Below are 26,968 nucleotides of genomic sequence, written 5' to 3'. Positions count from 1 at the left end.
GGACCAAGGTAATAAAGAAATATCTTGGTATACACTGTTGCTAAATGGCAATGCTGTCATCTATTACTTAGTTGTCATGTTGTTAATTACTAATGTGTAGTGTTTTCACCAAGTAAAAGGGTTTTCAAAGGAGTCAACATCCTTTGAAAATTCTACTCTGGTCTGCCAATTTAGGTAACACAGGATTTATGTTTTGCATGCTGTTGATATTTTCCCGAAATAATACTTAATCCTGGCTTCTTATTTGTTGCTTTCTGAACTTTCTTTCTAGTAGATCAGTTGTCCAGTGCATGTTATCTCCAAGTTTTTGCTTATTGCTTGGTATCAATATAGTGAAGAGCTGTGTTTTTGTTCTAATTTTCTTTTGGAATAATGTATAGGATTATGCTTGTGGAATCAGAATAGACTGGAAGTATATCAGTTTTTATTTCAATATGTGCATACTTTATAGGTTATTGACACGATTTTAAACTAAGCCTCTGAGTAGCCATGGTCCTATTTTACCCATGTATGTGTTCAACAGTCTTAGTGGAATATTATTTAGTGTTCTGGGCAGTTTCTAAAAGTGTAGAAAACACAAATTCTGTTTCTGCTCCATCATCTGTTGATTGCTGCTCTGTTATAGCATGCAAAAACCTGTAGAGTAGCACCTCCTTGTACACCAGAGATATTTCAAAGGTAAACGGTTTTGAGGTCTTTAGAATCTGCAATAATTGGGCTTATAGAAGTGTCCCCCTCCTCCTAAATTACAGTAACTTCTGGCTAGCATTCATCATAGTTTCACATTCAGTTTCACTATGCACCCATTCCATGACTACTATGTGATTTACTCATTTACTGGTGTCAGATTTACACAAATTGTTTTATGACAGGCATTCTTTAATACGACAGAATAAGGAGCATAAAAAGGGCTCAGCAACCAATGGTTGTGATTGCTGTGAAGTGTTCCTTCATGGCTCGTATGTCTCCTGCTTGCAGTTAGGAGTATTCCAGGGAGCGTTGTTCTCTTGTCACTTCTTGCTTTGTTTGTGAAACCAAGTGCTGTTATCCCTTGAGTCTACCTTTGTATTTGTAAATTTTTTATAGTAAGAATTGTACAGATCAATTATACCAGACTATTGACTTTATAGAAACCTTATTAAATGTCTGGTTCGTTTTCCATTTGCATAAGTGGCATATTGGTTGTGAGAATTAGGCACTGTAAAGGACATAATTTTTACTTTTAACAAAAATTTATACAGTATATCTATAAAAGCTTCAGTCTGAGGATTTTGTAACACTTGACTGTGTGGAAATTGTTCTTTTACAAGTCTTTGCTCAAAGTTAAATTTGTATATTTTTATGATTTTTATTTTTCCATTTTGTTAGCTGGCATACATTTTGAAAGACAATTAAAGAGATTTTTTTCTTTTTGCACAGATGATGATTCTGTGGGTTGCTGATAAACTTCCCTCAAGTGTAGGAATTACAATAAAAAATGCAACAGGAAGAGGGTTTTGCGCTTGTTTGGTTTGTTTGTATGTTAGGGGAGGAGGGGAGAGCAACAACAAGTTACATAGTAGTAGTTATTTCTTCCAGAATGCATATTATTGCCCTTCATATATGTTTTTCTTGAGGTTCTTACATCTTTAAATGGAACAGTTTTTGTAGAGGCAGTCCTGTCTACAGTCTCTTGAAAAGCAAAGGAGCATATATGTATTACCTAAGTAACATTTGGTTTTTCAAGTATTCCATCTAAGCAGAAGAGGCAGTCTTGATTTCTACAATGTGAGTTCCTAGGTATAATTAACTTGGTTAGTAATCACTCTTAAGTAACTTTTCCTTTTGCTCTTAGGGAAAAAAAAAAATTATACCTAGAAGGAATTAAAAACAAGCAAAGCAAAGAGGCTTAATTTGGTATACTTCGTGTGTGTAACGTGTGTTTTAGTGACTGATCTCTACATGAAACATTTTTGTCTCCATTTGGAGATCCTTTTTCTGTTGCAGGAGTTACTAAAGCATTTGAAAACAATTGAGTTTGTTATCAGTTTAAGAACTCTTCAGCCAAAATGTATCTGTTTGCTTTTCAGAACCAACAGAGCAGCACTTTAGGAAGTTCTGTTGTTCGATATGACAAACTTGACCAAGCAGAGATCAAAAGCCTGCTCATGTGTTTCCTTCATATTTTAAGAAGCATGTCAGATGGTAGGTAATTCCTCCTGCTTTTTATAAATTCAAAGTACAGTAATTTCACGACCATAAGGCGCACCGGACTATAGGGCGCACTTTTTTTTTGCAGCGAGGCTCCGCCCCCAGCTCCCTCCGCGCGGTTGCTGGCTGAGGCCCCGCCTCAACCCGGCAGTCATTGGCCCCCGGGCCCGCCTGTACCTCGCAGGGGCGGTGCCGCGGGGCCCCAGGCCCACCTGCATCCGGCAGGGCCGGCTATGGCCGCCACCCCTCCGTGCTGCCTCTCCGGGGCCGGGCTATGGCCGCCGCCCCTCCGTGCTGCCTCTCCGGGGCCAGGCTATGGCCGCCGCCCCTCCGTGCTGCCTCTCCGGGGCCGGGCTATGGCCGCCGCCCCTCTGTGCCTGCCTCTCCGGGGCCAGGCTATGGCCGCCGCCCCTCCGTGCTGCCTCTCCGGGGCCGGGCTATGGCCGCCACCCCTCCGTGCTGCCTGCACGGGGCCGGTGGGTGCCTGTGGAGGGGCGGCTCCGCCTGCACGGGGCCGGGGGTGCCTCTGGACGCGCGGCTTCGCCTGCACGGGGCCCGGGCGTGCCTCTGGACGGGCCGTCCCGCTTGCACGGGGCCGGGGGGTGCCTCTGGAGGGGCGGCTCCGCCTCCACGGGGCCGGGGGGGGTGCTTCTAGAGGGGCCGTCCCGCCTGCACGGGGCCGGTGGGTGCCTGTGGAGGGGCGGCTCCGCCTCCACGGGGCCGGGCGGTGCCTGTGGAGGGGCGGCTCCACCTGCACGGGGCCGGGGTGTGCCTGTGGAGGGGCGGCTCCGCCTGCACGGGGCCAGGGGGTGCCTGTGGAGGGGCGGCTCCACCTGCACGGGCCGAGGGGTGCCTCTGGACGGGCGGCTTCGCCTGCACGGGGCTGGGGGGTGCTTCTAGAGGGGCCGTCCCACCTGCACGGGGCCGGGGTGTGCCTCTGGAGGGGCGGCTCCACCTCCACAGGGCTGGGGCGTGCCCGCCCCTGCTCCGCCCCACCTCCACCTGGCAGCCATGGCCCTGCCGGCTCCCCCCGTGGCTCGCAGCTCGCACTTCCGGGTAGGCAATTTTTTTGAACTTTGTCCATCAGATAAGGCGCACTGGACTATAAGGCGCACTTCCGGGTTCCAGGGAAAATTTTAGTCAAAAGGGTGCGCCTTATAGTCGTGAAATTACTGTAATTTGGTGGATTTATGCCTGTTATTTCACTAACTTTCAAAATCAGCAGAGTATTTTAGGTATAGGTACCATGATGTGCTGCGTTCTATAAATACGTGTGATCTTTTTAGGAAAGTGAATATTTGTGTGTAATTGTACTGTTTGACTTGGAAAACAGGTGAAGAATAATTCATTGTTCTGTAAAAATGTCTTTGGCTAGTTCATCCTCTGTTCTGCAGAATTTGCTGTATTATAAAGAACCAAATGATTTGATTGTTGTATATATTTCCATTTCTGGAATATGGGCATGTTAGTGCTTCTTTGTTCTCCTGTGATGTTTGTGAGATGATACATTAAATTTTTTAAGGAGTCATGTTATCCTGGAGATGGTTTGCAGAGATATAGAAATATGGCATGAATGGAACATCTTACTTGCTATGATCATGCATCGTGGAATCATTGTCGGTCAAAGAAAAGAATAATTAATTCTAATTTTAAAAAATGTTGTGAACAATCTGTAAAAAAGCAGGTTATATGACTAACAGTCTGAAATATTCTGAAGTCTTACATTGTTATAGGGCTACAGGCTACACCAGTAGTGTATTTTTTACTATGTAAAATATTAAAGTGATGGGAATATTATGGGTTAATTAGTTAATACCATATTGCAGAAACTCATTTGGAGAAATTATATGTACATTTGTATAATCAGTTTTCAGGAAAACTTCGAATTATAATTGTTATCTTTAAACTGTTATTCATTTTCCTAGATGCATTGTTTACTTATTGGAACAAGGCTACAAAATCTGAACTCATGGACTTTTTCACGATTACAGAGTAAGTTTTTGTTGTGCTTGTCATGCAACTGTATCTTTTGCTGTTCTGTTAACAACACCAGTGTAGATATAAGCATGTATAAATGTTTTTTTTGGTGGCTTTTTTTTTTTAATAATACTGTCCTGATCTGTTCAGAAGTCCCTAACTCTATGTCCACAATTGCATGACTGTCCAGTCCCATGATAATCTGTGGAATCAGGTTATAAAGAAGGGATCTCAGGAAGTTCTTGAACAACAAATAGTGCTCAGAGTATTGCAGTGTTCATGCAAGAGGAACCGTCTCGATACCTTTCTGCATTGAACTGTGTCTTGTAACATCACCTGTTAAATAATAAATACATGGTTGCATAGCAAAACTGATTGAACTGCGTAACTTAAGAACCATGCTCCTAGCATTCCTGAAGTGTCCTCTGCTGTTCTGTAAGGGAATAGATACAGGATGAGTCCCGCTATTTGTTATCATCAGCTTATGCTCCATCTAGGAAACTTAGAATCTAAAAGACAAGAAAATATCAGAAAGGAGAATTGAGGTTTTGTGCTCAGAATGACAAGTTTGGGGAAGGCAAACACCATTCTGACTTTGCAGGCTGGAGACAGCTAATTTACTCAAGGTCTCGGTAAAAAATGGAGGCAGTCTTCTCTGTCATTCCCAGCTGGCACATGGGAGACAGCCTGAAAACTGGCTTTCATTTTGGCTTTACACTTTAAAGAAGAACTTTTAGGACATCTTACTGGGGGAACAAGGGGTGTTGTGTTGTTTTCTGTATTATTGTAATAAATATTTATAGTGTGAAAAGAGTAAAATGAAATCAGTATTACAACCTCCACTCACATCACTTCTCTTGATTTGAAAATATGACTTCTAGTACATTAGTCATTAGAGTTGCGCACTTATCAGTAATACAGATTACTTTTTTTAATAAAATTTTTTGTTGTTCATTTATTTGTCATCATCTTGTTGTAAAAGCATATTCCCTTTTGAAAACAGTTCTTTCAGAAAGCCTGTTGTTATCCTAGAATCTGGAAAACTTAAATAAAACCCAACAAAACAAAACCAATTTGTAATCAAGTGAGTTTATGCTGTGGTGGAGGGAAGCAAAATGTTTTGCCCTTATTTTGAACACTTACACACAATTTGCAAATGTGTAAATAGGCATTGTCTGGTTATCTCTTTGCTTCCTTCTTCCATGTTAGTTGCCCTGGCTTATTTTCCATTTGTAGATAACTATGACTGTGAGACGTTTACCTTTTCTTAACCTGGGATTTGGAGGGGAATTTTAAGGCTGGGAGAAATAAAGAACTTTTGTGATGTAAGAGTTTAAAGTTCGCAATAATTGTTGAATAATTCCAGTTTACATATATCTGGAAAAGGTTTTTTTAAAGTGTGACTTCTCTGACTTGTGTTCTCTGCAGAGTGTGCTTACATCAGTTCCAGTACATGGGAAAACGATACATAGCCAGGTACTGTGTGGAATTTAATGTCACTGTCTTGTTCACTAATAATTGCACTGTGTAAGATATGTCTTGAACCTCTGTAACAAATAAATTGCACAAATAGAAGAGTTATTGTGAAGTGATGCATAAGATTTTGAAGTAAGTAACTGGTTACTGTATTAACAAATCTGTATCCTGTCTGGAAGTCTGGTATTTGTTTAAGAATGATCTGTGAGCAGTTTTTAAATGATGACTTTAAAATCCACCCCTTAAATGCTATCTTTTACAGCCTTTTTTCCTTGGAATGATGTCTTTGGGAGAGAAATTTTATGATGTTTTGTTCATTCAGTTGGCCATAAATCACGTAAATTAAAACATTTTAGAAATTTTGTATATATAGTGTTTTTACTTGAAGGTTGAGTAGGGAAGCTTCCAACACTGCTGTTTTTCAATTTGAAGTCTGAAGAGCATCTGTAGGAGTTAGAAACTTGTATTAATTTATTTTAATATCTTTGCTTTGTTTTTTTATAAATGCAAAGTGGTTTTTAATGGAGTAAAAGATAGCAACTTCTTTAGGCCTTATGCTGTGCTTGATAAGGTAATACTGTTCTAATTAAACTGGTGTGGTTAAATAACTGGCCCTCTTGAGCTCAGTGAAAAAGTTGTTGCTGACTTTGGATGGTAATGCATTCTAACTATAATGTTAGCTTTTTTGTTTTTAATTGAGATAATATGAATCTTCTTCTACAAACTTGACTGTCTTCTTGGAGATTTTTCTGGGGGGAAAAAAGAGTTCACATAACCTCAAAAACTCAAAAATAAATCTGGCTTTGCTAAAGTTTTGATTGTAATCTTTGTGTTCAAGTGTACGTCAAACTCTGGATTTACAGGAGTCTATAATTTTCAGGCTTTTTGTAAAAATTCTTCCAACTGCTTTGTATGACTAGTTTGTAGAGGACACTACCACACTTCCTTTTTCTTTACTGATCACCTGGTCTGTGTCAATGCTGCATGTCAATGTTGGAAATGTTGAGCTATTTGAAGCATCTGGTGTTGTGGATTTTCCCAGTAAATGTAACTTTCACATTGTCACTACACTGAAGTATAACACAGCCAATGCACGTAGTCTGGAAATACACAAAAGACCAAAATGAAAGGAAACAGGGAATTCTGCAGTTCAAGCACTGGTTTTCATTTTTCATCAGCTCTGGTGGTGGTACACAGTAGGAAGTTAGCCTGTACTGATCGCTAACACAGATCACTTTTCTGTTTTCTTCATTTGATTGCTGCAAATTTAACAAAGTCTATGGCTCGTTCTCCCTTCCTGCTTGGGTAAGAAATATATGATACTATCTCAGTTTAATTCCTGCTCTCCTGTTGCATGTGTGCTTTTCCTAATTTTACTGCTGTGCTAACTTTTTTGCTAAAGTTTTTTGCAATCAAAATAGAGGATTTAGTTTTGGGTTCTGAATATTTTCAGAATATTTATGTTTGCAAATTTTTTTTCTGAAAGCTCTGAAGTAAATTTAGCACTTCAAGAGTGGTCTGCCCGTGTGCTTTTGCTTTCATGCTTTGAGGGTTTTAAGAAAGAGTTTGCTGTGATGCTTTTTTTAAGCTACCTATTTTTGTTTGATAAAGAAAACACTGAATAGGTTGCGTTATAATTCTTTCTGTAAAACTTCTTGTGCTTAACTAACAGCACTTCTCTCTTGCTGCAGTTTGACATGTCTAACTTTTGCTTCTATCCCATTTCACCCATCTTGCAGGAACCAGGAGGGGTTAGGATCCATAGTTCATGATCGAAAATCTCAGACATTGCCTGTTTCCCGTAACAGAACAGGAATGATGCATGCCAGATTGCAGCAGCTGAGCAGCCTGGATAACTCTCTCACTTTTAACCACAGTAAGTCTCATGACATGATAACATCTGTCATCCTCAACCAGTACCACAACACCAGAGACAGGTCCCAGAGGCCACACCAGTGCATCCCAAATGACTTTTACTGTTCCAGGTCAAGCAAATAGCTGGAAGCAGTTGATGGTCTGTTCTCTGCTTTGTGATAGAACAATTACTGCTGACTGATGCCATAACATGGAGCATGGTTAACTACAGTGTATCTTAAAAACTGTTTTTTAATATTTTCTTTTAGTTACAAACACCTCAAACTTATGCTGCACATAGTAACAAAATCTACTTTTTTTTTTTTTTGTATTGGCTTTATTAAGCTTCAATTTTTTTCCCAACATGATCTTACAAATTACTAGTCTGAAATGAAATACATGTATTCTGACCATATCTCCATGTTTTGACATCCCCTAAGGAGAAACAAATTTCTTAGAATTTCTACAAAGATTGTGAGCCCATGATTTAGTTTGACTGGAAGTGAAAAAGCGTCCAATAATGAAGTGATTTTTCTGTTTTCAGTGTGAGAAAGATATCAAGTATTCTTGGAATTTCTGTAGACAATGGTAAGATTTAATCAGGTTGAAGTCAGCTTGTATAGACTGCTGTATTGAAAACTAAATCTGCTTGTGGCCTATCTTTTTAAACATTCTGCTTCTAAATTGCAATATACTTCATGTAAAGTATTCTAAAGCACCATTTTTCAATTTTCAGCTTCAAAAACAGTGAAACTGGTTGACTAATTCAGTAAAATACAACACTGGTACTGGAAAGAGTTGTTTGCAGTAAAACAATTTTTTAACTGTATTTTAACTGTGTTCATTCTTTGATTTCTCAAAGCCTATCTAACTGTCCCTTAAAATCTTTTAGCTCTTTTTCTGTAATATTAAGCAAAACTTAGCCCAGTTGCACAAGACTTATCACATTATTGTGTAAAAGTGAAAAAATAATCCCACAAAACCTCTCTATTCATAAATGTATTATCACATCTGTTTAAATTTAAGAAATAAAATGTCAGACATGTATGTCTGTGAAAATTACTTTTTTTGCCTTGTAATCAGTCTGCTACTGCTGTATCATCATAATTTCTATGTGGTTGTTGATACATAAAAGAAAGCCTTTACACCATGTGGCTACACATTCAATACAGTATAATACTTCGCAGATAAAGACTGCTTTTTTAAAAAAAAAAAAAAAAGATAAACAGATCCCTGTGATAAACATCCCTGTGCAAAGAGAGATTTCATGCTTTCAGAACTTGGCAATGTTTACTGATTTTTTAGGAAACAGTGAGCTGAAAGATTTTAAAAAATGCATGCTTATTTCAAAAGAAACTTTCTGTTCTTTTCCAAGTGAAGGAACTTATGAAGGAAGGTGTCTTATTCAGATAACTAAACTGATAATAGGTGTTTTTTTAAGACAGTTAATAAATATCAGAATATTATACATTGACCAAGGTTTTATGAATTGAAAATATTGTACTGTAAAAACCACATCAAGTGTGAAATTGATTTTTATATCTTTGGTCTTGTTGTTAACTTCCATTTTGTTTAATTGTCAGTCTGCCTCTATCCAAAGTAGCATTGAGAGCTTGAATAATCTTGTAGATATTTTGTGTGGGATACTTAAAGAAAGGAAGCGTTTGGTGGAAATGGTTGCTTTTCTTTTTTCTAAAATCAAGATTCTTTGGCAAGATAGTTGTCTATTAGTGTGAATTGTAAACTTATTTTCTCCCTTTCTAACCACCTAAGCTAGAAACAGAACTGAAATACTGTATAGGTGATACCTTTCATCTCTTGAGAAATTTCAGCATAGTTTTGTGCTTAAAGAAAGAATGTATAAATCTGAAGAAACTGATGGTTACAAGTACACACACTGGTGGTTACATGCGTAGTTCAGCCAGGGAAGCAGGAAGGTGCAGAAAGAAGTGGCCAGGTGTCATTATAAAAGTGTATGGCATTTCTTCTGTTCTTTACTTGATCTCAGCAAGTTTGTCATCCTTGTAGTTGATTTAGTGATGCTAAATTGTCTGCAAATCTAACATACAAATGTGATCCAGACCAAATTTTTATAAAGCAACCCAGTCACATTTGTCAATCTGGTGCTTAATGACCAGGTTAGGGAACATAAGTGACATGTTATTATCAGTGCTGAAGCAGGATATGTTTTTAAAATTATTAAAATACACTGTGGAGCTAGAAGTGATAGAATGTTTTTATTAAATATGGAGCTATGGCACTGTATTGCTACAAGAGTAGAATTCTTTACTTGGGTGTTAAACTGCATATAAGTACAGGATTGTATTCCTTCAACTCTTACTGTTTTGTATTTTTATCCTGGTTAACTTGTGATTAACTTTGAGACCATTGTAACATCACTAAATTACAAAATTACATATTTTCAGCTGTAACTTCATCCTACTGCACTACTTATCAATATATGTGTGTATATATATATACAACTGTGTAGTTTTATATATATATACATGTGTGTATACATGCACATATATATGAACTATCACATCATATTTAACTGCTGTTTAATGCTTCTAGTATTTAAATTCTTGCTTAATATATTTTATGATCCCATGCAGATTTTGTTAGAATAATTATCTGACTGTATTTGAAACTATTGAAATGCGTATTAATTGTTTTCCTGTATTGAACACTAACTTCTGTCAGGCTTTTCACTGTTAATCTTTTCCTAGTTCAGCAAGACTTTTGGAAATAAGAATCATTTAAATGAGTCTATCCAGCACTTACACTTCATTTGGAATTTCTGTAGGCTATGGCCATTCAGATGCAGATGTCCTTCACCAGTCTTTACTTGAAGCAAATACTGCCACTGAAGTTTGCATTACAATTCTGGACACTCTGTCATTATTCACAATGGCTTTTAAGGTTTGTTCATGACTTGGTGTTAACTTTTGCCATAAGTATCTTAGAGATGAAATACTTTTAAAAGCTATTTCTTAATTATATTTTTTAGTCAAATTAAATAGCATTGCTAATTTTAGCTTCTCTAGTGTTGTACTTTATTATTTTTGTGTAAAACTGATAATATCTTGCAACAAAGTGCTTTGGCTTCAGCTACACATCATAAACCAGCAGTAATCTGTGGGAAAAGCTACTTCCTCAGTCTAGCTTAAAAATTGTTCTGGAAGCTTTGGTGTCTACCTAGTATTAGTGGTAAAAGTGGCTTTTAAAGGCCACCTGCGGTGAAAGATCTATGGCAAAACCATAACTGGAGACTCTCAGACTTTCATATTGAACTGGCTGCTTATTACAGTAATGCACTCCTTAACAGTGATTTGTGTGTTCCTCTTCTGTAACTTTTTTCCATTTGTCCCCTAATAAGGCTTCTTTTAGTTGTATCAGTTACTGTATCTCTCCTGTGGAATCTTTATGTAGCACACTCACTTACTTACCTCTTGGCTGTTTTTCTGAGGTTTTCCAGACTTTAAAATCAAAGCCATAAAAAGGAGAGATAACTCTAGCTTGTTTCTGCACTAATTGTGGCAGTACATCCAGATTCTTGCTTGAAGATTCAAATTATCTTTAGTTATGAAAACATGAGCTTATTTACAATGAGATCCATTTTTCTGGTAATTTAATTAATGGAGTTCAGAGCCAGTTCTGTTCACAGAATTCTGGTGACAGAATTGAAAATTAAGATACCTAGCTATAAAGATGTAAAGAGGAAGGAACATTAATCCTTTTATTATCAACTCATGTTTGGAATCACAATCCTTCAAGGTTTCTGTGTGTTGTATATCGAGAAAGTAGGAAAGAGTATGCCAGGATAGTCTCACGTAGAAGAATCAGGAGCTTCTGTTCAATAAACTACGCTAAAATACATAAAATCAGAGTCATATGATGTTTTGGGTAGTAAGGGACTTTGATGGATCTTCTAGTTCACCCCCCTGCATGGGCAGCAACAACTCCCTAGACTTGGTAGCTCAAAGCCCCATCCAGCCTGGCCTTGAAAAACCTTCCAAGGAAGTGGGCATCCTCTACTTACCAAGGCAGCCTGCCCTGTTACCTCTGCACCCACAGTGTAGAAAAACTCCTCCTTATGTCCAGTCTTAGCCCACCCCCTTCCACTCCTTTGGAGACCTGTATACAGTAAGGACAAGGAAGAGTGGAGTGAGTGCACCCAGGTGAGTTGCAGAAGGGGCAAGACCTTGTAGAATCACACTGTAGTAGGAGATAACTGCAATGAGAAAATTCTCCTGTCTGAGCTGCTAAAGCCAGTGTAAGCAAAGTCTGTCAATACTATGAATGTGCCTCTCAAAAAGCTATTAATAGTAATGGATTTAATTAACAACTGATACTAACAATGGTGTTCTATAAGTCTGTTCAGAAGGCAGCACTTCCTTTATACGCAAAATTAATGAAACGTTAGTGATATGTAATTAGAATTCAGGTATGTGTGTATTATTAAATATCTTGGTAATGCCATAGAGGTTATATTTTTTGAATGTCCTGTTTTTGATGATCTGTTTATGTTCTTAGAGTAGTATAAATGTATTTCTGTACAAAACTCCTAAATTCTTGCTATCATTTTAAAGAATCAGCTACTGACTGATCACGGACATAATCCACTGATGAAGAAAGTATTTGATGTATACCTCTGCTTCCTTCAAAAGAATCAGTCTGAAACAGCATTGAAAAATGTATTCAGTGCTTAAGGGCACTTATTTACAAGGTAAGAAGTTTTTAAAAATTAATCTTCAAGTACTTGTCCAGTTCTTCAGTTAGCAGCATACTGTATAAGAATTTGAGAACTAACATCCCAAAATGAAATTGGTGAATAACTGATCTGATCTCAACAGTGTGGAATGCTTGTCCTTTGATTTGCTGTAAAAATTGTTTTGTGTCATGAACTACTCTAACTCTTGTTTTTTCCCCAGTTTTAGGATATGAATATATTTGTGTTTATCTTGACATGCTAATTTTATCAAGATTTGACTCTAGATTTAATGGGTAAATTCTTTGTTTTCTTCTTTTTCCACAGTTTCCCTCTACATTTTATGAAGGTAGAGCTGATATGTGTTCTGCACTGTGCTATGAAATTCTGAAGTACTGTAATTCCAAGCTGAGTTCAATTCGCAATGAAGCTTCGCAGTTACTGTACTTTTTGATGAGAAATAATTTTGACTACACAGGGAAGAAATCTTTTGTTCGAACACATCTGCAAGTTAGTATATACAATTTTTTAAAATATTATAGATACACAGTTGCATATCAGTGTACAAAGCCATGTCAGAAGGCTTCAAAGAATTTATTTGGGGTTCAAGCAAGGCTTGTACTAAGAGTAAGAAGAGAAGATGGCCATAAAAATGTATTCAGTATAAGGAAATACTTAGAAACAGTTGGATGACCCTGTGTTTTGTAGGAAATAAATTTTGTCAGTACAAACATTCTGTTTTGTAGATGTTATTTTGTTTGTTAAATGGTGTACCCTGTTGCATCTGAAGAAGGAAAAGAATGCAGCAACAAGCATAAAATAAAACAAATAATTAGAAAATTGTGTGTCCTGACAAAGCTGGGAACAGTAGTTTGCCAGTTTAATGACCTCTGGCTAGTTCACCTGGCAGTCAGTCGTGTCTTGAATTTACACAAGCCTGTTTTATCTTGCCTATGTTACTGTACAGGTAATTGCTAAAAAAAGCCCAAACATTATTTTATTTAGGAGAATAATTTTTCAATTAAAAAGACCAAAACTTCCTTTGTAATTGCCTCATAGGTACATCTCAAGGGTATTTAATGAAGTATGCACTAACAAGATATTTTTCTCTGAAGGTTATTATTTCAGTAAGCCAGTTAATTGCTGATGTGGTTGGAATTGGAGGAACTAGATTTCAGCAGTCTCTTTCCATCATCAACAATTGTGCCAATAACGACAGAATTATTAAGGTCTGTTTTTATTCTTATTTCCATACTGCTGAAGGATGCTTGAAGACTCTTCCATAGCATCTTTTCAGTTATGTTTTATCATTTTGTTGGGCAATGACTAGGAAGCATAGTAGTTAACCTGACTTTTCCATGTTTTAGCACACTACATTCCCTTCTGATGTTAAGGATTTAACCAAACGATTCGTACAGTACTGATGGCTACGGCTCAGATGAAGGAACATGAGAATGATCCAGAGATGCTGTAGACCTCCAGTACAGCTTGGCAAAGTCTTATGCTAGCACACCTGAACTGAGGAAGACATGGTTAGACAGCATGGCAAGGATCCATGTTAAAAATGGAGATCTTTCAGAGGTAAGAGAAAAAAAATCAAATTAGTTTTAGCTCTCTAATAAGCTTAAGCTTATCTTTATAGAAAGGGAATGCACTATATGTAGTTGTTAGCGTGTAACATAATATCTATTCTTAAGAATTTTTGAATTGTTACTGGATTGATTTCATAACTGATAATTTTTAGTCCTACCCAAGTACATCTGTAAGTAATTTCTGGTTATTAATGTAAGGAACATGTTTAACTGCTATAGCTGACACACTACTAAGAATGGAATGCACAGTGCAAGCCATGGAAGAGAGGCCTTTTGTTTAAAAATATCTTTGTTATTACTTGCTTAAACGCTTAAAGCCACTCCTTGAATTCTCCTCTAGTTACCTTTACAGAATTAGCTTGATTTTATTCCAAATACTCAGTAAAAAAACTCCTAATGTTCTTGAAATTGACAAATAATTTCTTGTGTTGTTTGAGAAAAGGAAAGCTTTCTGATTTAACTGTGCTCTTAAAATATTCACTTCTAGCCAAAAGGAGAATTGGGTGTGGGGATTGTTATATGTCTTAAGGAGACATTAACATTTTAACTGCATACAGATTAATTTTGTCTCTTTCTGGAAGGTTTTTCCATCTGAAAGTAAATTGCTTTGTATGAAATCATTGCATTTCATAAACATCTGTTAAAATGAGCATCATGTGAATAAGTAAAGATCTCCAAGAAATAGAAGGTGCTATCTTCCTAACTCAGTTCTTAGTACTAGAATTCTCCTATATGTTAGCAACACAGAAGGCATACGCATTATTCTGCTATTAGCATGAACAGCTAATGAACTGAACTGAGCTTTGAACTGAACAGCTTCAGCTATCTGAGAAGACAAGGTGTTTTAGTCCTTTTCAGTTACGTTTTTAAATTATTTTATTAAAATTTTAGAATCTTTGACTGTGCAACTAGATGCGGATGTCTGCAAACCATCAAGTTCAACTCGATACAGAGTACGAGTTAGAATTTCTGGCAGATTCTAACCTTTTTCCTTGATGTCCATTGTTTGAGGTTGTGCAGCCTCCATATTTAAGCTGTTCAACTGATAGTTACAGTTAGAGTAACACTTTGCTGAAATTCAGCCTGAGCCTTTTTAATAAAACAGGAATCTCAAATTACTTTTTTTCCCCCCCTTTGTGTGGAGAAAAGTGATCAGTGTCAAATACATAAAAAATCTCGGATATCTGAAAATTATTCTGTCCCTCTTCTTTTTTTTTTTCTGTTTTCCAAACTGCACCAACCAAGTTCCTTCAAATTCCATTCTTAAGTCAGCTCTCTCATGCTGTTTTCAAAGGGCCTGTCACCAGTTTCTTCTGCATTTTTCTTGTTCTGGAGCCAAAAAAAAGCTGACAAAACAGGTTAGCAGAAGGGCTACCAAATGTTAAGTAGAATCATGAATAGCTTAACATTTAAAATACTTCACTCTCAATGTGAGATTCACTTGTTTTATTACAGCATGATGTTCCTACCTTGTGATTTGTGACTCACTCTTAGATTGTGACCCGCTGTCCGTGCCACTCAGCGCTCTGGTTAAGAAGGAGTGAGTGCACTTGCACAATTACTGTTTTACATCAGTGAGGTGGAGAATTCTTACAGTAGTCATAGAATGTCTCCTGCAAAGCAGCAAAAAGGAAAACTGAAGATATTGCCTCTTCTTATATACCTTGTTTTTAATAGTACAATTTTAATTGCATTTTAAAAGATTGTTGCTGTTTCTGTTTCAGGCAGCAATGTGCTATGTCCATGTAGCAGCACTGGTTGCAGAATATCTCACACGAAAAGGTATGATTTGGAAACCTTATTTTAACGTTTTCAAATATATTTTTTATTAGACTTTGGGAAAATAAATAATTTCCTTGAGGAAGTTGTAGGTATTTCAGTGTTCGTCGGGGGAAAAATTCTGACCTAGCCAGGTAGCATACTCGCATAGTTAGGAGTGTACTTGCATATCTAAGGGGCAGCATTACAGATGAAGGCAAAGTAAAATTTTTGGAAAGTAAAAATTTCAGTTTTACACCACAGCTGCTAATAGCTCAAGTCAGACCCTCCCTAAAGCAAAGTTGTCTGGGAATATTTTGTTCTACAAGTAGTCAGTCTCTCTCTGCCTCTAGGGAAACCTGGCATTGCCAGAGGAGTCAGAATAAATTTGTACAAATTTTCAGATGTGCAGTCAATGATAATAGTGCTCAGGATGTTTCACCTTGTTGTGGTATATTCTGTGCCAACAGCTGTTTGTAAAAGTGGATTCTGATGACCCTTGAGATAGGGTAGAAAACTACCTTTCATCTATAGGATCAGAAGAGTTCTCAGTCAGGGATTTGAGATATGGCTTATAGTAAGAAAAAGAACTCTCTCAAAGAAAATTGCAGGAATCTGTTATAACTGATTATGATGTTGAGATAATGTTTTGGATTTGGGCAAATTCATGTTCACAGCTTTTTAGTTTTACCTTTGCAAAATGAAGCAAAATCATGAGTCTAAAAGAGTATTTGTCACTGTTCTTGTGCTTCTTGCCAAAGGCTTGTGTAGTGTATAGGCTATTTTCTTTGCCCCAGTGATTTCAGAATCTTCTCTGAGACCAAATCTGAAATAAGCTCCTAGGACAAATTACTGTGTCGCTATTAATTTGTGAGTCCTTCAGGTGTTATTTTGTATACTGTTATATAAAATTTATTTCCTCTCAGTAATACAGAAGGTCAAACTTCTACCTATGATACTTCTAAGAAAAGGAAAACCCCCTTCCATTTGAGTAATCCATCATTCAGTAAAACCTCTGATGGTCAGAACTCCTAACTGAGCAGAAAGAATCTTTGTAGGAATGATCTGTAAAATAAATATGTGCAAATCCTTATGCTTCCATAATATTTATTGATCATCCTTGAGGTTTTAATTGACACGGAAAATCTTCTTTTCTTAATTCAGCATCTGATGTAATCAAAAAAGAGCTAAACAACATGAATAAAAGACATGGGCTTCATGTTGGAACATTCTATACTCTATTTTTATTATTTTTTTCAGTAAAGGAAATTAAATTGGTATTTTGGGTAGGTTTTTTCCTGATTTTCTGTGTTTGTATGATCTGGTATGCCATCCCTTGAACATTTTTATGGTTAATGTCATTCACATTGTTCAGACTGGAAAAAATGCCATGTCAGGTCCTGCCCCTGTACGCAGTTCCACCATGATTTCATGACAGTTTAATTAAATACTGCAAAAGCTACCTTGAGTACCTTAGGGTGGAGTAGATTAGACACAAATATAAGATAAAGTAGGAAGATTCAGACACTACTTACAGTAAATTCACGAATACAAGCCGCACTGAGTATAAGCCGCATCTCTGGGTTGGCAAACATTTTGGTTTTTGTCCATAGATAAGCCGCACACGAATATAAGCCGCTCTGTCGTTCGCAGCGAGGACCCGCGTGCAATTAGTAACAGAACCGCGGGAGGGCGGGGATACTGGCTGAGCTAAGGCTGTGCAGGCTCGGCCCGCTAGGGGCTGCCGACGGGGCCAGGTGGCCCAGCCCGGTGCTGCCGCTCGGGGCCGGCTGCCGCTGCCACTGGGCTCGGTCACCCCGGGTCGGCGCTTCCCCGCGGTGGCAGGCAGGGACGGAGCTCCCCCCGCTCCTACGGCAGCGGCGGCGGGCGGCGACGGAGCTTTCCCGCGCCCGTGGCGCCGGCGGCGGGCGCGGACAAAACACCCTGCCTCCTCCCCGAGCCGCGGCAATGGCGGCGCCCCCCCCCGTCGGCTCCCCGGGCCGCGGCAATGGCGGCGCCCCCCCCCCCTCCTCCCCTGGGCTGCAGCAGAGGAGGAAAGAGAGCTCTCCCGCCTCTCTCCCTGCCCCCCGTGCTGCCTGCAGGGAGCCAGGGCAACACGGTAACACTGTAACAATTGCGAAATGCCGGCTTTTACTGGCCGGTGCTTGGCTCGGCACTCTGGTAGGCACGTCTGGGGTTGTAAATGTCAGAAAATTATTAATATATTAGCCGCACCCGACTATTAGCTGCACTTCCGGGTTTCCACCAAAATTTTTGTCAAATTGCTGCGGCTTGTATTCGTGAAATTACTGTAATTTGGTAGGTTAGGGTCCAGATATTAATATTCTTGGGTTTTTTCAAATCTGTTTGTACATTCACAGTAATGTAAGGTCTTGTATTTTAATCATGCAGTGGAAGGCTGATATATTTATTTATTTGGTGGTAGGTATATTTAAACATGGCTTCTGCTTTGTCTGGCATCACAAATGGCCCAGTGTTATCCTGCCGGAGAAAACTAAATTTCTCAATATTTCTTTTTCAATGACAGGGATGTTTAGGCAAGGTTGTACTGCTTTCAGAGTAATCACACCCAATATTGATGAAGAGGCTTCAATGATGGAGGATGTTGGAATGCAAGATGTTCACTTCAATGAAGTAAGTAAACATAAAAATATTAAAATTTAATTACATGGAAGGGCTGGGAATTTCTGCAAATGTTACATTTCAGTCTGGAGAACTACGGATATAAGGGGTACAATAATTGATTTTTGATCAGCTGAAATTAAAAAATTCTGTGAGGTGTCCCAGACTTAGAGAATGTACTACATACATATAAATATAGTGGTAGCACAACAACTAAGCACCATTTTTGGGATAAAAGCAAAGTGGGATTTTAGTCTAGTTGGCAGAATGAACACTAATGTGAGTTACTTATTAGAGTTAGCAAAATCTGTTGTTTTGTGAAACTGACTCGGATTTAGACTATTATTCCACCAGAAATCATGAAAATGTGTTCACTGGTTTCAGCTGTTTACAGTTTCCCTAAGCAAATATGCCATAACAATGGAAGCAGTTTTACTGACACCAGACTTGTGTCCATGTGCTTTTTCTGGCTTAAGTTTCACTCCTTGTGTCTTTGCTGAGCCATCTGTGCTGGCTCTACAGTAAATTTTACTAGTAAGCAGCCTATATGAAAATATTGTGAATAATCTTGCTTATGAAAAGCTATGTCTGCACAATGTATTTCCTGGTGTACTTGTGGAAGAGAGGGTCAGACCACTACTGGCACCAGTCATATTGGAAAACCCCCTGATTTGTAAGCATAATTGTACAACAAAAATTTTTTCTTTTGTGTTTTAATTAGTGTATGGTAAAGTTGTGTGACAATATTATTTGACTCTGCAAATTGTTTTGTGGTTTGTTGGATTTTTTTTCTCAATTTTTGTGGTGTCTTTTTAAAATCATTGATTCTTTTGGTCCAGCAAGAAATTTAGCATGTTACTTAAAGGAAAATGCAAGCTGCTGTAAGTTATTGAAGATCAGGAATTCTAGTGACTACTGCTGATGGAAAGTTTTGTTGGAAATTTCTGTCACTGTTTTCCTGCCAGACTGTTTGTCAGAGTTAAATTATTATGCATTTTTTTAAAACTGGAATGTCTTTATTCTTTTTCTCATTACTCACTCCCTGCAAAAAGAATATGCTGCTTTTTCTGGGTCATTGAACCCTACACAAATTTATTTCCATCTCTCAGTATTTCCGTGGGACAGAAGTAAGCCAAGAGTGAAATTATAAGCCTGTACAACTTGCAGAAGGATCAAACCAAGCCAAATTTTTTCCCTGTATGCAACTCTTTTTAAACTTAACCACGTACTCTAACTGATGAAATATTCAAATATTTCTTCTGAAAGGTATCTGAAACATGAGAAAAGTAGTAACAGGGGAGAAGTAATAATAGCAATAATAACAAGAGTAAAGATAAGGAAGAACTGTTTGGCCTTAGCAGACTAAAAATCATTTCAGAAGGGCTTCAGAACAGGTAGTCCAGTTCCTTCAGGAACAGGAATATATTCATAAATAGTGTCTTCTCAGTGTGTTCATAAGTAAGCAGAACTGTATTGTCTGAGAAAAAAATTAGATCAATTGAGTACAAAAGTCAAAAAGCAGAAACCTCTTTCAAGCTGTATTTTACTACTACTTAGCAAAATGATGCTCTGATGAGAATTCTTCCTATACATGATAACAAGCCATGTGGAATTTCTTCCCTTAAAACTTGAGATTTCCCTTTTTGCTAGTTATTTTAGAGTTAAATCTCCAAATAAGCATTTACAAGTATTGGAGGATCAAAGAGAATCTCTTCATGTTTCTAAAAGGGACAAATATCTTTCATATTCTCCAGATTATAAAAACTCTTCCTAATGAAATGAAATTTTTCTTAAAACATTATTGTTTCTCCTTTTAAAAAATTGAAATTTTAGGATTCTCAATTTAGTTGTCATTTAAAGTAATTGTGTCTGAGGTCAGGGTTATCTACGCTAGCCAGATGAAAGAAAAAAAATTTAGTTTGGGATTTTCCTTTTTAACAAGGCTACTGTGTGTATTTCATGAATCAGTTGTTTGCCTGTGACGTTCCATGAGAGGCATTATCCTGATTTGCAGATGGGTAAATGAAAGAGCCTTGAAGGAGCACAGTGTCCTCTCAAGGCTGTACAAAGACAAATGCAAAGCCTTGTACCTAAAAAAAAAAATTAGAATCTCAGTACAGGCTAAGCAGCAGCTCTGCAGAAAGACCTGGAAGTTCTTTCTAGTGTACAGCATATTGAATGGGAATCATCAGTGTGGCTTTGTGGAAACAAAAGCCAAGGCAGGCTGTGTTGTGTTTGAGAGGATTGACTCAAGAAGCAGAGGGGAGTGAGTTTTTCCCCTTTTGTCCTGGCATTTGTGGAGTCCCATCTCTAACCTTGTGTCCAGCACTGACCCCCAAAAGTCAAGACAGGTATCAACAAACTGGGAAAAGTCCAGCTCCTAAGGTGGTTAGTAGAAGAATCAGACTTTTCCAAGAAGAGCACCATTAAAGAGCAAGAGGCTGTTCTCACAGGTGTTCCAGGAAACTGATTGCATATATTGGAAAAAACTTTTACCACAAGAATGGAGAAACATTGAGACTTGGCTCGGAAATGTTGTGTTCTTTTGCTCCTTCCTATCACTCTCCCAGTTGAGGCTTGTGCTCTTTATGTTATTTTCCTTTTGTAAACAAAAATTTACTTCTTTGCTACATCTGGATGCCCTCTGGTGTCTGAATTAGGACTTGTGTCATAAACCAGTGTTTGTGGACAGCCCTTGTGATCCAGCAGTGACACTGGTCTGTCACTTGTCACCACTTGGCTGCTGAGAATGGAGACACTGGGGAGTCTTTAGAGCCCCAAAAGGACTGGGGAAAGGAGGAAATGTTTCAAACTCTGTTGCAGCACATGCATAAGGGTACCATTTTTTAGTCTCTTTGCTCGCAGTGTTAAAATTTTATTTTTTGTGGTGTCTTTAGGCTGACTTAGTTCTCTACCAAAAGGAAGAAGGAGTTGCAATAGAGTAGCTTCTAAGCACGAAAGGAGTTTTTTCCAGCTTCTGGCTTCACCACTTAATGCAAGATTGATAGAGGAAGGTCCAAAGAAGTTTTAGGAGTATCTAAAAGAAACATGCTGTTTGTGAATACAAGGAGTATGTGTGTACACGCAGACCATTCTGTCTTGTTTTCTTTCCTTTTAGCAATTTTTGATTGCCACAATACTTAAACTACTAAGTGTAGATAATTCTGATTTGAGACAAGATTTGCTTTTTCACTGGGAAGAACTTTGGTATAATTATGTGCTTTTGATGAGTACTGAATTTTTACACTTTCAAATGTGTATCCAAATCTAGGATGTGCTGATGGAATTGTTGGAGCAGTGTGCTGATGGACTCTGGAAGGCAGAACGCTATGAACTCATTGCTGATATATATAAACTTATCATTCCCATTTATGAAAAACGGAGAGATTTTGAGGTACTTAATTCATCAAAAGTAAATTTGAGCAAGAAAAAAATGCAGAGTTTTCAAGTCTAACTGCATGACACATTGGAAATCACATAATAAGAGTATTAAAATAGTAAATGAAATTTGAATGTGTCAAAATGTTTGTTTTAATTTAAAATAATTAAATTTTTTTCTTAAATTATAAATAATTAAAAATTAGTCTTACATCTTGTCATCCTGATACAAGTGATAAACCTAATACTACCATTCAATAAAAAAGGTTTGCAGTTGTTACTGGCTACAAGGACATAATTTGTTATTTTAAGATAGGAAAGTTCTGCTTTGTTCTTCTCCCTCATTATTGTTTTTTTACTTTTAGAGGCTTGCTCACTTATATGACACCCTTCATCGAGCGTACAGTAAAGTTACAGAAGTTATGCATACAGGCAAGAGGCTGCTGGGGACTTATTTCAGGGTGGCATTCTTTGGACAAGTGAGTGTTGCTTTCACTGGTCTGCTCTATGCAGTAAGAAAAACCTACATTTATTTTACAAGGTTTACTCTCTCATCATCTATATTGATACAGTGACATGAAAAGCACAAGGACTGTGTTCTGTGTGAAATAAAGAAGCGCCGTCAGTAATTTGTTTGAAAAAATTTATCAATTCCAGTAAAATTCTTACAATTTTCCTCAGTAAATTTTTTTGCCTTTTTTCCTTTTTTCTTCTTTTGTTTACTACCTTAAGGCAGCGGTAAGTTTTCTGTAACATCAGTTTTTTAGCAATGCATTGACTTAATGTCTGTAGTGCTACAGTGTGGTTTGCAAGGCTGCTTCTTAGATTGGTATGCATAATAGCCATTGCAAGTCAAAAAGTAACATCAAGCTCCATTTAGAGAACAGATCACTCTTTTCTATGCATCAGTATTGCATGCTTCAAACCAAAGTTCTGGCTGTGTATTGGGCAGCTTCACATCCTCTGGTATGTGTCTAGAATGCCTCTGTATCCCTATGGTATCACGCAGTATCAAGTAATACACTCTCTACATGCATAGCCCAGTTGCTTAATTGTCCAGCTGAGCATGGAGAATTGTAAAATACTCTGAGCAGTATAATTTTACATGTATTCTGTTGTCTTTTATGACTTTATAGCAATACCAGTTTACAGACAGTGAAACAGATGTTGAGGTAATTACAGTGACTGCTTACAAAGCAAGCAATGCAGTACAAACTACTGCATTTCACCTTAGTTTGGTGTGGGTTTTTGTCAATCTAGCCTGTGTTTATACATGATATGTTGTGCTTTTCTATTTTGTCTGTTTTGTTTATGAAAGTTATTTATTTTCTGGTTTCAAACATAAACTCAACATGGCTTGTTGTTTTAAACCAATGAACTGTTTCACTTTCCATGTATTGGGCATTTAGTGGAGGTTTTAAAAACAGTGGTATGTGTAATAAAACAAGTATATACCAATAGTACATCATAAAATTATTATGTTTGAGTAATTGAATTTCATCTATGGATTATTTTTTGTTTCTACCTAAGGAAAAAATCAGATTATTTTTGTGTAAACTTTGGCTGAAAAAGTCACTTGTGAATCAATAGTCCTGTTGGGCAAGGCTACTTGTTTTGGCAAGTGAAACAGTGCTGCAAGTTCACTTTTAAATAAAGTGAAGGAAACTTATCTCAAAGGCTTGGCACACCATAGAATTGCTACCAACTTTTAAGATTTAAACTCTATGTTTCCATTATCTTTCACTCATGTTGTAGTAGAGAATTACATTTTTCTGTTGTTTTTTATTCTCTTAGAAAACCTTTTTACTTAGATTTTAATTTCTGTCTTCTATTTATGTTTGCTTGAATACTAATGTTAAATGTTCCTATTTCCTTTGAACCACACGCATTATGTCCATCTTAGTCATTGCCCTATATGTTTTATTCCCCAAGATTTTGATTACTTCATTTCTTACAGGGTTTCTTTGAGGATGAAGATGGAAAGGAATATATCTATAAAGAGCCTAAACTCACACCTCTTTCAGAAATTTCGCAAAGACTCCAAAAACTCTACTCTGACAAATTTGGAGCTGAAAATGTAAAAATGATTCAAGATTCTGGCAAAGTACGATCTTTATTCTCTATTAAAAAATCTATATATTGCTTTCACTAGTTTACTTGAAATGCTGTGGGATCACTGTCTGTTACTCATTTGGCACAGAAGCATCTGCACTAAAAACTCTACTGTTGGAAAGGCATGAGAAGAATATTACCTCCTACTATGTATGCCTTTTAGAAAAACCAAAAACCTTAATTTCTGCAGTGTTACCTCTCAAAACAGTAATTGTTTCTTAGAAGGATTATGATCATATTCTGTGTTGACTTCAGCTATATTTCTTGTCCTTTCATGCACAGTCATTCTTTGGAAGTTCTTCCCTTTTCCACACCTCAGCCTTAGACTATATGGTGATTTCCTCTTAGTATAATTTCTTGGCTCATTTTGTTCCTTGATGAGGATCCTTTTGAATCCTTGATTCAAAATTTCTGTGCCTTTTGGCCTTAAAGTGCAGCAATAGTGGGTTTCAATACTGGAACTTTAAAAGGAGAGGAGGACTTGATGAAGGGGCTGAGTTTCATGATCATGGGTGGTTAAAAAAACCCAAAAACTAAACAAACCAAACCAAAAAATCCACAACGTGCTGTAATGCCTCTAGCTGTCTTTTCCTTTCTTTCAGTTAAAAACTGAGTACAGGAAACCACTGTGAAAGCATGAACATTTCCCATGTTTTCAATCATTCAGAGGTTAAGAGACCAAATTGAATTTCTGGGAGTTGTGTGACTATTAGATGCCTGTATTCACAATGTACTATTTGATTTTTCTTGTCCTGTTTTTAAGGTAAATCCTAAGGATTTAGACTCAAAATACGCATATATTCAAGTTACACACGTAATTCCATACTTTGAAGAAAAGGAGCTGCAGGAAAGAAAAACAGATTTTGAAAGGACTCATAACATTCGTCGCTTTATGTTTGAGATGCCCTTTACTCAGGGTGGTAAAAGACAAGGAGGAGTAGAAGAGCAGTGTAAGCGACGGACTATTTTGACAGGTACTAATGTAATGGATTGCTTTGACTGGAAGCATTAGTTCAAATGGTCTAATTTTGTTCTGTATGGGTTTTTTCATTTCACCTAAGTCCTTTATAGCTGTCAGCTAAAATCCTTTTCTTATTTTTGGCCAAAAGTAGGTTTTTCAGATTGATTTCTTCAGTGGGGCATCCTCAACGTTATTATCTCTTTTTCCTTAAGCTTCCAGAATTCTGAATCTGGAGTCTGGCTTTCATTTTTCTTAGAAAAAGGCTATTTTGTGTTTGTCTCTGTTAAGTATGTGTTCCTGTATTGGTATGGTTGTAAAAACAAATAAGTGACTTCATAATAATGAAGTGACTTTATAGTAGTAAGTGACTTATAGCTGTCTAGTACTTGTGAGGAAATAGAAAATAAAACTTCACTGTTTTTGATTCTTCTCTTCTTTGAGATTTGTGAATGTTAAGCAATTCTTTTCACAATTCTCATATAAACTAAATTGGCAGTGGTTTATTTCTTGGTGTTTATTAGTAGCAGTAATGACAGTGGTCTTTGCTGTAATGCATATAATGCTGTGCTTATTTAAATTTCAGTGTCTTCTTTCCCTGCCCATTTGTTAGTATTTCTAATTCTATAAGTTATTAAATTGGGCAGCTAAATACATCAAAATGAATTTTAGCATAAAATTCTCTCAAAGCACTTGATAAGGATCCTTTTGAATCCTTGATTCAAAAATTTCTGTACCTTTTGGCCTTAAAGTGCACAATAGTGAGCTGACTGTGTTAAACTTGTTTCCACAGCTATACATTGTTTCCCATATGTAAAAAAGCGCATTCCAGTGATGTACCAGCACCACACCGATTTAAATCCAATTGAAGTAGCCATTGATGAAATGAGTAAAAAAGTTGCAGAGCTTAGACAGCTTTGCTCTTCAGCTGAAGTAGATATGATCAAATTGCAGCTGAAGCTACAGGGAAGTGTGAGTGTTCAGGTAAGACCTTTGCCATGCAGCTGTTTCATTTGCTTCTGTCCTTGAAAAATATAAATAGCATTTTATAATTGGTTTCTATTCTGTACATGCAAGAGTGTCCTAAATTAGAAATATGCTCAATGTCTGCAATTATTTCCTGATAGGAAAAGCAATGGAAGCATTTCATATAAACAACTGATCAGAGATAGTTACACAAAAGAATTAAGATTCATCTCTGGAGCATGTTGCATTCAAAGCCCCACCAGATTTTGGTGTAAAGCTGAAACTGCTAGAAGATAATAGATGAACCTGAAGATAAATTGGTATATTTTGCCTAGCTGTAGGTCTGCCCACAGCAGGTCTAGCATATTTTGGTGAGAATCCTATGAGAGAAAAGAGTGAGTGATAATATTTAGGAAGATGATAATAGAAAATCTCATTGTTCATGACTTTTACCTTAAGGCAGGCAGGAACTGGAATGCATAAAGAGGCCACGAGATTCACCAAATAGGGTACCTGAAGCAGGTGTAGCACTTACAAGCAATATGAAAGGATCTTCAAAAATGCAGTGTCAAAAGGGCTGCTCTCTTATTTTAAACGATTGGAAACAAAGGAACTGTTAACACAGTCATCTGATATGACCAACTATCATATTCAGAGAAAAGGGAAAGCAAACCAGGTTCCAGAATCAGTAAGTTGTCAAGCTATTTGAGATGAGAAGGGAGTGGCTCATACTGGTAAAACGAAGGAATAGTAAGAATGAGTCAGAAGTCATTGAAACCACTTCACCCGTAGCTGCCATAAAAGCACAGTTAAAGTTCTGCAGGTTTTTGCAGAATTCTCAGCTTGGAAAACTGTTTTCATTGGATACACAGACCAAACAGTGATAGGTTTAGCTCATTTCCTCCCTAATTTCATAAACAGAGATGACAGATTGGCAATATCCACAGTTTCTTTGCCACATCATTGAAGTGGTTTCTTTTTGCCAGGACAGGTTTATAGCACTTGAGAGACCTCTTCTGCTCTAATGCTCCAACTCTAGCAGTATTCTTGTTTTCTAAGTCCAGCTTTTTTAAATCAATGTACTCTCATAAGAAAATCAAATCCAATAACACTATAGCACCTGTTATTGCCAAGACAGTATGTCACATATCAGACTGTTTTTTAATTCTTGTTCTTTTTAGGTTAATGCTGGTCCATTAGCATATGCAAGAGCTTTCTTAGATGACACTAACACCAAAAGATATCCAGATAATAAAGTAAAGCTCCTAAAAGAAGTTTTTAGGTATGGAATGGAAGGTTTGGGATTTCTTGGTGATGGGGGAAGGGAAGAAAAAAACTGACCTTTTTTCCAAG

At 37.4% G+C, this 26,968-nt stretch overlaps 1 protein-coding gene across 1 annotated transcript in view; it reads left to right on the top strand.

The window, feature by feature from the left end:
* The window catches only part of LOC116992265 (dedicator of cytokinesis protein 9-like), a 114,970-nt gene extending 88,015 nt beyond the window's left edge, over positions 1–26,955 (top strand). The window contains 22 exon segments of the mRNA XM_033051720.1: positions 2,070–2,184; positions 4,116–4,182; positions 5,596–5,643; positions 7,383–7,519; positions 10,304–10,419; positions 12,090–12,201; positions 12,204–12,226; positions 12,536–12,718; positions 13,324–13,437; positions 13,576–13,615; positions 13,618–13,674; positions 13,677–13,789; positions 15,525–15,582; positions 18,107–18,213; positions 21,473–21,595; positions 21,945–22,058; positions 22,312–22,317; positions 22,716–22,751; positions 23,537–23,683; positions 24,455–24,665; positions 25,443–25,633; positions 26,797–26,955. Coding sequence (XP_032907611.1) covers positions 2,070–2,184; positions 4,116–4,182; positions 5,596–5,643; positions 7,383–7,519; positions 10,304–10,419; positions 12,090–12,201; positions 12,204–12,226; positions 12,536–12,718; positions 13,324–13,437; positions 13,576–13,615; positions 13,618–13,674; positions 13,677–13,789; positions 15,525–15,582; positions 18,107–18,213; positions 21,473–21,595; positions 21,945–22,058; positions 22,312–22,317; positions 22,716–22,751; positions 23,537–23,683; positions 24,455–24,665; positions 25,443–25,633; positions 26,797–26,955 — 2,277 coding nt within the window.
* The last annotated feature ends 13 nt before the right edge of the window (positions 26,956–26,968 follow it).

This window comes from Catharus ustulatus, chromosome 2, assembly GCF_009819885.2.
Source record: "Catharus ustulatus isolate bCatUst1 chromosome 2, bCatUst1.pri.v2, whole genome shotgun sequence".
Lineage (NCBI taxonomy): Eukaryota > Metazoa > Chordata > Aves > Passeriformes > Turdidae > Catharus > Catharus ustulatus.
Note: the sequence above shows the minus strand (reverse complement) of the source record. Positions and strands in the feature narration are given on the sequence as shown.